Here is a 13,024-nt window from a genome sequence, read left to right on the forward strand (position 1 = left end):
TCCCCACAAGCTGCATGTCTTTGGACGGTGGGAGGAAGCCGGAGTACCCGGAGGGAACCCACGCAAACACGGGGAGAACATGCAAACTCCACACAGAAAGACCCCGGCCTGATGGTGGAATTGAACTCAGGACCTTCTTGCTGTGCGGCAACAGTGCTAACCACCGTGCCACCGTGCTGCCTACTACTCGCCACCCATGCTCCTAAATCTGGAAGATGATATTTCTGTACCTTCAATTTGCACTACTTAAAACACTGTGACAAGTTCTGTGAGGACACCAAAGAGGCCATGTTTTGAACAAATCAAAGTAAATGATTTGCTGATCAGCAGTGGACTGCACCCAGCAACCAACCAGGTCAGTCAGTTTGGTTATCTTCAAAAACCTTCTCTCTGAAAACTGACTTCTAGAAGCTCTCTCCCAGGTTAATTTGGCCAATTGAAATCAATCTAATCTTGGTTTGTGGCATCTTGAAACTATATATTAGCAAAATTATGTAATTGGTAGAATACTGTATTATTTATTTTTACCTGCCCTTTTCTCTTCTTTGTTGCTGATGTCTAACTTTTATTTAAAAAAATTGTTACTCCCATTCAGGATCAAAACAATGCTGTTAAATGATGATATGCTAGCTAATCATAACTTTAGCTGCTCACAATCATAGTGGAGTCATGATATAAAACTTGGTTGGATCTAACAAAAGGAACCAGCCTGCCCTCCCCAGTGGAGGGAATATTTCTGTTTCCTTGCATTATTAATATAAATATGTAAATCTGTATTTATTGTTTTTGTTTTGTTTATTCCTTTGCCAAGTGGACACATCTCAAAAAAACTTTTCTCTGGAAAAGCTCTCTGAGCAAAACTTCATTATTGTTTCAACACCCTGTGGTACTGGAGGCAGGAGGAAAAAGAGGACGTTGTAAGAGAAACAAACAGAAGTGGAGAAAGACAATGACTGTTAAGGTCCACGAAACATTTGCTCCCAAGGGTCTGTAACTTCATAATGTGGGTATGTTTAAAATAATTAATATCGTCTAACTTTTTAGGATTAGGTGTAATAATTCGTTTACAAAATAGCACTAGCAAGCTAGCTTATTGGCTAGACTAACTTGAAGAGTTTTCATAAACATTAAAGCTAACATGACAGTTTACGACTTTTAGACAGTGTATAACTGTTAAAGAGAAGTTGGCTCCCCTGGAAGTAAAAGTGAAATTTGCTAACATCCTAGCTGGATACAAAGTTTAACCACCAAAACTTTTGTAAGTCAGTCAGATAATTTTTCCTTCAGAGCTTCTCTGCCTCAGAGAAATGTCATGTACAATATTATCCAGGCAAGATGGAAGATTTGATCCTCACCATCTAAGGTACATTAAATACAGTGCTCTAAGTCCTGATACTACTACGTGGCAGCTGTTAGCTACAGAATCCAAGGCTGGGGAAGGTTATTTGGAGGTAAACCCACACAGCTTGGGCTTGCTAAGTGGCACAATTATCGTGCTTACACAGGGCTTACATCCATAGCACACACCTGGCACAATTGCCTTGGTGTCCATTAGTGTAAACCAACCTTTGGAAATGCATACAAAGCCCCAAACACCCCTTCATGAAAAATAAGAGGAGCGATTTAAGTTTGAGGTTGATATACAGCAGGTACCTTCAAAGGCCGTAAAAGAAGAGATTTTTTTTGTCTGTATGTACCCACACGTGTGAGTCTGCAAATTTGCAGTCAAGCACATACACGACACGATCATTTAGAAGCAAACGCTACCATCTCATGAACTCCATATGCACACGCCCCCCCCCCCCCCCACACACACACACACACACCCCCACACCCCACACCCCCTCCCAAATCCACACACACATTAGAAAAACCCAGCCACTTAGTCTTTTTTAAGCCCCTGTTTAAACTACCCATCTGACCAGGTAGCTGTTTATTTTCTCTTAATTATTTTCTTCATTTTTTTCCTCCCATGGATCAGAAAATAAAAAATGTATAATTGGACTCCCCAAGCTCTCGTTATCCAGTCACACATATTTCATAGTGAAATAAAAACGGTTGAGTAATGAACGCTGGAATTTGACCCCTACACTGTTGGGGGCAGGCAAAGGTCAGGGAAATTAATTTTGCCCACTCTTGCTGGAGAAAGATGGAGAAAAGGAATAGGAAACGGAGAGAAGCTGAAAGGTTATAAAAACAATAAGACATCCTGTGTAACTTGAACCTTTCAAACTGTGCTATTCAAAGCTGATGAGTTACTTCCACGATTCAAAAGCTCGCATGTCCCTCGTTTACTGTCGTGCACGCATCATGAAACGTGAACTTGTACCCTTGCAGATCTGACCGTGTACATCCTTTCTGTTCTCTCCCTCTAAATTTAATCTACCTCTAAAAGAGCGGTTAAGTGTGTGTGTGTGTGTGAGTGTGTTTGCGTGAAGCACCTCGAGCGCTGCTGTCATCCTTTTGAGAACAAAAGCACTGAGCATTACAAGCCGGTCCAAGCCGAGTTCTGCCCTGTTATTTATGGAAAACATGGAGTGTATGGATTAAACAGATGATGCCAAGACGAACAACAACAATATATATAAAAAAAAGAATGATTCATTTCCCAAACCATGGAAAAGGGCCAAAGGACAAACAAATCAATGGCAGTTTGTATGATATCTGGCCCCGAGCACTGGCAGGCCCTGGAGTGTTTGGCATGAATGTAAATGTGAAAAGTGAAGTTTTCTTTATATGTAGTGAGTCAGGCCAAAGCTGGTATCTATATATATTTATATATATGTAGATATACTATTTTGTCCTGATTAAAGCTCATCAGTACGTGCATCTGAGGCAGCAGCAGGAGTAGTGTTCCAAATACATACATTTTCCTCGTTTTGGCGGAACAGATTAAGCAGGAGAAGCGATGCTGATGATTGAGACAACAGCGAGATCCATCAAATTAGAAAGCAGCCAAAACAATAAAATAATGCACTGGATAAATGATGTCATACTGTAAGAAAAAAAAAATCTATGGCTTATTGTCTGGGCAGAGGGCCAATTCACATCGCTACACTGGTTATGCAAAGCGGCGGAGACGCTTGGAAACGTGAGCTAGTCGTTGGTGGAGCAACAGCGAGAGCGTCTCGCTGCCATTTTCCCGATGTAAATTTTAAAGACGTGTGTTTACGTTGTTAAAACGACCACATGTGAGGGGAGATGGAGGAAGACGAGAGGCGGAGGGAGGAAGGAGCGGCGGAGAGAGACGAGCCCTGGCCGGCTGCCACTCATCTGGGCACCTTCTCTAAGTAAGGCAGAAAATCAAACACGCCAGGAAAGATTTAAAGGAGGAAAAGAGAGCAAGGCAAAGGGAGACAGAGAGAGAGAGAGAGAGGGAAAAAAAAAAGGAGAAAAATGATTTTTCTTATAAATAGCAGGGCTTGCCAGAAGGCAGAGGAAATGAGAGCAAGTGAGTGCTGGAAAAGAAGGGCTTGAGCTTGACACGGGGCTTAAAATTGAGAGGGGGCGGAAAGAAGGGACCTACTGCGCGAAAATGTCTCCAACCAAAGCAAGGATTAGTGTTCCAACCTCCTCCACCGCAAAGATCCGCCAGTACAACTAATCACCTTCACAGCTCCTCTCTGTCTCCCTCTTCCCTCCATCCCTTTTTTTCACTTTTTTCATTCCCCTCTTCTTCTCTCTTTTCCCTCCACTCTCCTCTGCTCTTTAAAGTATCATTTCGCCCTTCTTGCCGTCATTATGGCTAAAATTAAAGCAGAGTGTGTTGTGGCGAGCACGATTAGCCGCCGCAGCCTAACTGGGTGCAATGAGGTGCTCTAGGTTTTTTTGGGGGGTTGTTGTTGTTGTTGTTTTGTGGGTTTTTTGGAGTGCGCTGCATTACCAGGTTCAGGAACACGCCGCAAACTTCAAAAGGCATCTACATATATGATGACAAGGGATGTCGCAGATAAACCTCCCCGCTCTCCATCCTCTCAGCGTCAAATCCCCCTCTGTCACTCTATCCCCTCGCTCTTTGATCCACCCTCCTCCTTTCCCACCTTCTCCACCTGTCAGTCCGTCCTTCCCCTCCTTCCCCCTCTTCTCCATCTATCCATCTGTCCATCTCTTCTCCTTCCCTAAGAGAGCTCCTCATCACAAAGATGGCGGCGACAACAAGAACGCCGGTGCGTAAACATAAACAAGTCAAATTGATCACACAGAAGATGAGCCAGGCGGCGGATATTTAAGGGGGTTTGTGATGGAGAAGGGTGCTGTGTGTGTGTGTGTGTGTGTGTGTGTGTGTGTGTGTGAGTGAAAGACAGAACAGACAAGAGCGATTAAGCTCCTTTCTCTCTTTTCCTCTTGTAGAAAGATTGGAGGGGACGGTTGGTGGAGGGGTGGGGGTACAGTTGCAGATCCAGAAAAGAGCCACTTCATAAGCAGATGCCTGGCATGCGATTGCAGCCGGGGGAGTGTGCGTGTGTGTGTGTGTGTGTGTGTGTGAATTCATTCTCCTCTATAAATACACGCCGTGTCTCTGTATAGGTGCGAGCGCAAAATGTAATTAGGCAGCGAGGCAGAAGAGCGAGCTGCCTTTTCCTCAATGTTTGCATATTTTGTCCACAAATAATGTACTACAAAGGCGAAGAGAGGAGAAATCTCTCCTGAATATTCATTTACAAAATAACGGTTTGCTGATAAGGCCGAGGCATGTGATAATCAATTAGCTAAATGTTCTACAAAAACCTGGCAAGAAGGGGGAGGTTTTTAAAAAAGAGGAGGAAAAAAGGCAATAAAAATAAATATGCACGCGCATGTTAGTGATGTTGCGAAATGACGAGTTCAGCAGAAGTCTAAATATCGTACGGCATTAGCCTAGATAAAATATCGCCCCCCCAAAAAAAGAGGGAGCAGGGTGTGTGTTTCTAATGAGTTAGTTTGTTTCCAGCATTCAGACAATATAAAGGAGCTTGTTTTACATGGAGGGAGCCTAAACGCACCTGCTGTTTCCTGTGCGGTGCACACGGGATTAGGGATCTTACAGGAGACTGTGTGTCTGTGTGTGTGTGTGTGTGTGTGTGTGTGTGTGTGTGTGTGTGTGTGTGTCTGTGTGTGTGTGTGTGGCAGTCAGGACCAGACCTGGTGTCGTTTTCACAACTACGCCTGTTTTTGTGCCGTTTTTTTGGTTTTCAGGCGATGGAGAAACGTGTAGCATTTCAGCAATGTGCTGCGAGGCCTTTGCGAACATGCTGAAGGAAAGTGAACTTTCCTTCAGCATGCTGCAAAATGCTCCTGTTTCCGGGGTGACGTCTGCAACGTTTTAGCTGTATAAAAATACAAATGGAATTATATAAAAGTTTTAAATCCATTTATTTATTCAGAGACGAGTGCTTCCGTGTGTTTGCTACAATTCCCTGTTGAGATCGACTGCGATCGAGAGCAGTGTTCTAAGTGCTCTACACTACAACATATTTCTCACATATTTTAAAATACCGTTTTCGTCTGTAGAGCACATTATTTACCTGGCAAACACCCCTAGAAAAGGGGCATGTCCAGAGGGGAGGTATGGGTGGTCCCACAGTGGACCCAGTTCCAGTTGACTATAGTTCTCAACCTCAGTTGATAAATGCATGGACAAAAGGTGGATGGTAACTTAATTTATTAATATTCAAGGACATTACTCGAGTAGATAAAACTACAGCGTTGGTGTTCCCTTGTTGCAGGAGGATCAAACCCAGGTAAGGCCTTTCTCTGAAGAGTTTGCAGGTTTTCTGTAGGAGCTCTGGTTTCTCCTGCGATTGTTGGGTTAACACTGCCTGTGTGAGCTCGAGGAACTCTTGTGTACTTAACCCTTATATGCTATACTTTATGCTGCTTTCTTTTCCTGCTCTAATATATTTTACACCACTACATCTATGCCCCACTTTGCATTTAATCATTACTTATTCTAAATCTCTGGCTCTGTTCCAGTGTGTCTTTTGTCCTGTCTTCCTCCCCTCACTCCCAAACTGTTATGGCGGATTGCTGCCCCTCCCTGAGTCTGGTTCTTCCGGATGGTTCTCCTGTTAACCCTTTAAGACCTACCATAGAACCAAGTCTGCCAGAGCTTATCTTTACATTTTTACATGCTGTAGTGCCATTTTTGAGCGCCTTTCAAGTTGCTATACATCAATACAACCGTTATAGGCCAAATTTTAATAATATGTATGCATTAAGTCCATAGTAACTACATAAATTGCCAAAAAGTGCAATAAACTACAAAAAAATTGAAAATCTGTTGTTTTATTTACATATATTTCTAGTTAGAGACATTTAAGAGGCTTATCCCTCAAAAACGTAAATACAAAAAAGTTGCACAAAATAGTTTCCCACCACAGGAAATTTACTTTGAGTGTCTTCATAGTTTTATTTTTGAAATACACCAATTTTTATATATTTATATAATTTGCAAAAAAAAAAAAAAAAAAAACAGCATGTGCATCAAAATAAACTATTTCCAGCAGTTCAATTTGAGTTCTGAGCATCCCAGAAACTATTCAGAAAAGCATAAAGTCAAACATGAATTTTAAAAACACCAGTATAGGCTTATAAGGCCCTGAAGGTAAAAAAACTACATTTTCCTTTAAAATGACGTCACTTCTGGTTTTGGCCAGGTAATGGCGGACATGCATAGTTCGCGCTGACGTCTATTCCAATGTAGTAAGTGTTACAAACAGCTGATCGGGTCGGCAAAGCGTGTTTCTTGAATATTATGTTTTTGTTGCTGCAAGCGCTTTTTATGCAATTTTTGCAAAGCTATATGTGGAAGGAAACTGTGACTTAGGGCAAGCCGATGGCATAAGATGTAAGTACAACTCCTCCGGTTTCATATGCAAAAAAAATTATTGCGCTAGCTTAAGTGGTTCCGGTTCTACAGGGATTTAAAAATAGTTATGCAAAACGGAAATGACCGGCTTTAAAGGGTTAAACAGGAGTTTTTCTTTCCCACTGTTGCTCATATGGGGTCGTCCAATTTTGGAGTTTTTCTTGGAATCATCGTGGGGTCTTTACCTCACATTAAAATGGACTGAATTGATATTTAGTATCCAGTTATTGTTCTTTGTACGCCATGCCATTTAAAAATGGTTGCATATTTTGAAATATCAATGTACTTATATGTGAAATAAGATCATCTCCGCCTGAAACATTAAAGTGATAAATACATATAATAATAAATCATTAATCGTGATCTGATGATATAATATGTATACTCCTTTTATTTTAAGCATGATAAGTACATTGTGAGCTTTTGTACTCTTGCTTAAGTATGTTTAGACTTTCACTGAAGCCACGTTGCAAATCAGTGTTTCAATACAAAATTCTTACTACTTTTCATGTAATGCATCTGAGCCTGAAGGGCTGCACATGAGCATGAAACATACATGTTTTCTAAGCCAGTTTTTACACTGTATCACCGTATTTACTTTTTAAAAATCAAATATTCTATTTCACCTGATTTAAAAGTTCTGGAAACACTCGTGATATAGAATTAGAAATTAATATGCCTGTTTTTGGACTCTGGGTGGAAGCCAAAATTTACACACGAGCTTAAACAATGAACCTCGTTGCTGTTAGATGACACCGCTGCTCTACCGTGGTGCCAAGCGCCCCTCTCCTGGTTTCTGTACAGTCTTTTTCAGCTGAGATGATAAAACAATGAAGACACAGTCGTGCACAGAAGACGACAAACAGGGATCCTGCGAACACAGACGCAACTCAATTCTCCTCGGTCCCCGCCGCCTCACCTTCTGGCTCCTGAGCGGCTCCACTGGGGGTTAAACACCTTGCTAAAGAGTACCTCACTGCTGGTAATAAGGAAGACAAGAGCTGAAGCAGCGACATTAGAGCGGCGCGTCTAGTCCCAAATGCCACGTGAAATAAATGTTATTTTGCATTTTCTTATGCAATTAATCATTTATCATTTAGTTGATTTTCTGTCTGTTGACTAATCAATTATTCAGCTCTTTCACACCCAGATCTCTGTATCACATCAGATGTAATTGAATTCTACAGGCAGTACTGCAGCATTATGTATTACAGTGCAGTGCTACTGCATGTAAAACCAATTAAAATACAAGCGATTAGACTGTTCTCTATTAATAACCGCTAACAAACACTGGTGTTAGATATAACAGTCCCTTTTAATGTGAACAATAAGTGTCAGCTCCTCCAGGCCCGGAGCCCCTGCTGCTGTGCAGGGCATGTCGTCCTCTACTGACCGCACAGTGAATTACAGCTGACCCTGCCTCCTGGAGCCAACCTGGCAGGGAACAAAGAGGCAGCGCTGTGCCAAAGAGGCCTATCACTCTCTCCTCTAGAGGGGAGGTAGAAGGGGGGCGCCTCCAGGAGAAGAAGAAGAAGGAGGAGGGGGTGTGCAGGGTTAAGGGAGTACTGCCATACTGGAGTAATGCAGCTGTGGACTCCCACCGAATGAGGGGCAAACTGTTTCAGGAGGAGGCTGGGGTACTGGCGGTGGTGGCTGCTGGCACCGACGGGGTGGGCTGGTAAGACATCTGTCATCCTATCATCAATGCTGTCACATCATAGAACAAATGGGCTGTGGGATTTTTACAGCCCCCCAAAAACAGGGAATAGCAAAAAAAAGGTGTCAGTTAGCATGTGATCCATCGCTGCTCTTTTGTGCCTTTTTCAATAAACGTCGGCCACCGCGCTTCACCCCATCAAAGGCGGCGGGGAAACGGTTAGTAAGCGAGAGACAGAATGCAAATATGACAAAATCAAAACGAGCTTGGGATCAGGACAAAGTGCCACACGTGCTTGGCTGAGGGCCCAAACCACGTTTCGGGGTCTGCAGCGAGAGTAAGAAGAAGGGAAGAGCGTCATGCTTAATCCCCCCGTTTACCCCACCACCATCCCTGCTCCTTTTTTATTTCTTTAAAGTGGGGCTGCCGTACCTACGCCTCGACTGTGAAGAAGTTTATCCATGTGGCGCCCACGTGACAAGGGCGCCACATGGATCTTTGTTGCCAAGAGAGCGAGGCAGAGCTTTGAGTGACGGTGCACCCAGCCACCTATACCCCCTCAGCGAAACTCTTCCCTGTGCACCGGCTTCGGGCTTGGCTGTGAAAGGAGGCAGCAGCGGTTGTAGTAGTAATGGTGGCGGCGATGGTGGTGGAGGGGGGGATAATTCTGACATCATGTTGCCCTCTTTTGGTCAGCACTTGCAACTGCAGCCCACTGTCCTTTCACCTCAAAGGCAGCTCGTCTTCCTCACGATGCAGCGACACGATGAGATAAGAGCAAGGGAGGTCTAATTTACGGAACAGCCGGTGTGACGAAAAATCGTGGACATTGAACCCTTTTTTAAAAAAAATTAGACAATCTAAAGAATTTAGCTAAGGCCACGCTGGGTCAGAGCTCTGCGATAGAGCAAAAAAAAATTGTTTTCCCTCCATGATTATCATGCAGCTTCTCACATCTAACAGCTCCACATTTTCATACGTGTGAGTCAAGCCTGGATTAGAAATTTATTTTATTTTATTTTATTTTTTTTGGCAGTATCCTGTCTACCAGATTTGAGAATCAACAAGGCCAGAGTTTGGTTTCCGTCCTCATCTTTCTCTCACATTTCCTCTCTTTAACCAGGTAAAACACTAAAAGATAAAAAAAAAAAAAATTTAAATAAAAAATTAAGAAGCAGCAAGATGGAGTACAAACCAAAAAAAAAACCTGCATGCGAGCATAAACTGGGATTAGTGTGAGTTTGAAAAAAGGCGACTAAAAACGAAGAAGCAATAAATCAAAAGGCGAGATGGTGGAGGTGTTTCTCTCTTTAAAATTGACAGGAATTACTCACAAGGTCTGCGCATTGTTTGCGGTGTAAAAATGACATGTTTAAGTGGATCTTTAGAAGACTGTGAGGATGCAAGACATACATAGGTGTGTATGTATTCGAGGAGGAGCAAGTCTCAAAGTGAGATTTGTGTGCAGGAGCGCGCAGTGACGGCCACTCGGCGAGAACAAAAACCACAGATGAAATCAAATGTGAGACCTACTTCATTACTGATATTCTTTGTGTTAATTGTTTCAGGAATGTTGGAAAAGTAAGAAATTAAAAGTTTAATTTAAACAGTACTTGTTCGATACCTTTAAAAAAAAAAATTAAAACAGAAGGAAAGGGTTCAAACACAGAGAAAGTTCACATCCAGCCAGGAGTGACTGCACCGGCCGGTGTCAGAGGTTACGTGAGGAGAAAACAAGCGCGAGTAGATAAGCGAGCTTAATCGCTGAGCACGGAGTGGCTTTTAAGTGTAAGTGATGCTGAGTGTGGATTGAGGGTTGAGCCTAGCGTTGTGCTGTCAAGAGCGCAGCACGCTGGTAGCGCCAGTCGCCAGGCAGAGCTCCAAGCCATTTCCCCTAGATGCATCTCGACTGAATCAATAGGACCCTCACAGCATATCATTAGACGTAAGTATTATAATTACTTGTGTTATTAATTTTGCCTTAATACCAGGGATGATATGATATGTAATTCAACCCTGTTGAGGAAGGAGAAAATAAGATAATCACAAATGCATCTCTTATGAAAATCAATGCTGAAATGGATATTCCAATAAAGCCAAACCACTGCCCCTGTGTGCTTTTTTTTTTTCTTCTCCATGCATATCAGCCAATCATTTTACGCATTCGTGTGGAAAAAAATATATAAATATGTCCGACATATTTCACACGGGCCACCCCTGTCCGAGGCAAAACAATATGGATTTGTGTTGCCTCGCAAACAATTTTAATAAAAAGCTATTGATTGGGGATCGAGCGGGTAGCCTGTGGGCGCTGAGCACCAGACCCCAGTGGGTCCAGATCATTAATGTCCTCAACTGCTGGCTTCACTGGCGCAAATTTGTTCAATAAGGGTCTGGCACGCATGCTTCGGGGGTTTGATTTTGATACAGACACGTCAAGCTGTTTGCCCCCCCCCCCCAGCACGGGCCACAAAACTAAATACAAAAAACCATGAAGGAAGCCTGTTTTCTTTTTTTTTCTGTGTGAATATCACGAAAAAAAAAATCTAAATGGTGCACACGACTTCAAAAATAAATACGTTTTAACACGCTCACTCCTGCTCAGCTGAAGTGCTCGCTGCAAATATTGCCTGCGTCTCCAGAGAGAGAGACACGGCGCACGGCAATCCACACCATGCAGCGCGTCATCAGGCATCCTCCTGACAGACGGGGTAAAAAGTGTAAAACACACTCTCACATCCTCTGCTGTGTGCCACCTAAATGTATGCAGCCACAATATGTACATCCAAGCAAGAAGCATGTGCGCGCGCACACACTCATTTACACATACACTCGCGTATACTTTTGTTGAGCAGGTATCAAAGCCTCGGTGTGGCGAGACAGTTTTAATTACCAGGTACTTTCCTTATGCTTATGATTTCAATTTCTCTCTGCAAAGCTGGTAATGATATTCAAAAAGCCTGCTGGCAACTCCGACTCCTTCTTCTCCCCCTGTCTTTCCTTCCCACTAAAATGTGAATACCCTAGTTTATGGGCTTATTTGTCCTCCAGTCACTTTCTAAAATCTTTATTCTGTCGAACATGTCTTTTCTTTCTTTCTTTCTTTCTTTTTTTAATGTGAGCCTCACTGGAAGGAATGGCAATAAAGGTTTTTTAGGGGGGGGAGAGAGGAGCGGAGTAGGGAATGGGGTAGGGTTGGGTGGGAGGGGGATCAATGTAGAATGTATTATCCTGCACTACTGAGACCTACTTCAATAATAAAAGAATTGATCCTTTAAAGTGAAGCTTTATTCCGGGCCTGGCATGGTGAAGGAGGATGGTCCATTCCAACACTGCACAGGCCAGATGGAGACTCACAGCAGGCAATTTCACCACCCACCCAAAGTTTTTCACATTGTATTTTAAATCTGTGTTAGAATCAGTTGCAAAATCACAGAGGAATTCTTGCTGAAATGCATGCATTATAGAGAAGCATGTCCAATAACGCAGCATATGTTATAACATATTCTGCTGGTGGTGCTCAAGCAAAGCCAAGCTCAAAAGAGCTTTTTTTGGAGGCTTGAGGGATTAATACATAGGATAACTTAATCTAATATTTTATAGCTTGTTACTCATAGAATCTCATTAATGTCTACATTAATCTACAGTGATTTCATAAATTTAATTTATAACGCTCTGACGTCTCAGTCATCATCAATAAAAACCCTAACCCTCTTTTAAAAATTGTTTACGGCTAGGATTAGGGTTGGGGTTACCACACATGGTAACTTAGGGACAAGCAACCTCCCCAGGGTTAGGGTTCGACCTTTTTTTTGCAGCTATCAGTTAAAAAGGCAAATTTTCAAAAACTACAAGATGGCACATTTTGGCATTATTGTTTTCGACATTTTCTTTAAAAAGGCAAACCTATTAACCAAACCCCAACCATAACTCTAACCCTGAATATGTCGATAGGCAAACTGCTGGACGATGATAACAGGTATAAACATCGTGCTGTCAAAACAGGAGCTGGACACATCAGATCCCAGCAGTGCTTCTGTACACAGCCGCCAGTCGTAAAGCGCCAGCAGTAATCAAACATGAGGGGTGTATATGTAACAAGCACACTTCACAGTATGCCTTAACAAGCACACTCCACACGCTAATCAGCTCAAGTGGACTTGCATCCATGGCTTCGGTTTCCACCCGGCTCAGACGATGAAACTATCTGGATAGTATCAACAGACGTCACCGATTAGCGCAAAGGTTCGTCGTGGTGCGGCTGGGAGGGATGATGCCTGTGGTGCCCGGTGATTAAAACAAAGCGTTGGATGCAAAGAGAGGGTCAGAACTAATCGGAGAGAAATAACACGCATACACAGGGCGTGCTTTTTCTCAGCAATCTTAAATGCTACCTGCATCGATTCTCCCGCAGGCCTCCAAAGACTTCTCTTCTCGCAGGACAGACGAATCGACACAGCGTCACACTGGGAGCTCTGCAGTATCCACAACTGCGCGGCAGCAAAGGCCACAAACAGCAT

At 43.0% G+C, this 13,024-nt stretch overlaps 1 protein-coding gene across 1 annotated transcript in view; it reads right to left on the reverse strand.

Moving 5' to 3' along the window:
• The window catches only part of LOC102779806 (uncharacterized), a 407,388-nt gene extending 394,364 nt beyond the window's left edge, over window positions 1–13,024 (reverse strand). Inside the window, exon 1 of the mRNA XM_087849803.1 lies at window positions 12,899–13,024. Within this exon, the coding sequence (XP_087705929.1) occupies window positions 12,899–13,024 (126 nt within the window). The remainder of the gene's footprint in view (window positions 1–12,898) is intronic.

The sequence above is a fragment of the Neolamprologus brichardi genome, chromosome 13 (assembly GCF_056152115.1).
Source record: "Neolamprologus brichardi isolate AB-2024 chromosome 13, ASM5615211v1, whole genome shotgun sequence".
Classification (NCBI taxonomy): Eukaryota; Metazoa; Chordata; class Actinopteri; order Cichliformes; family Cichlidae; genus Neolamprologus; species Neolamprologus brichardi.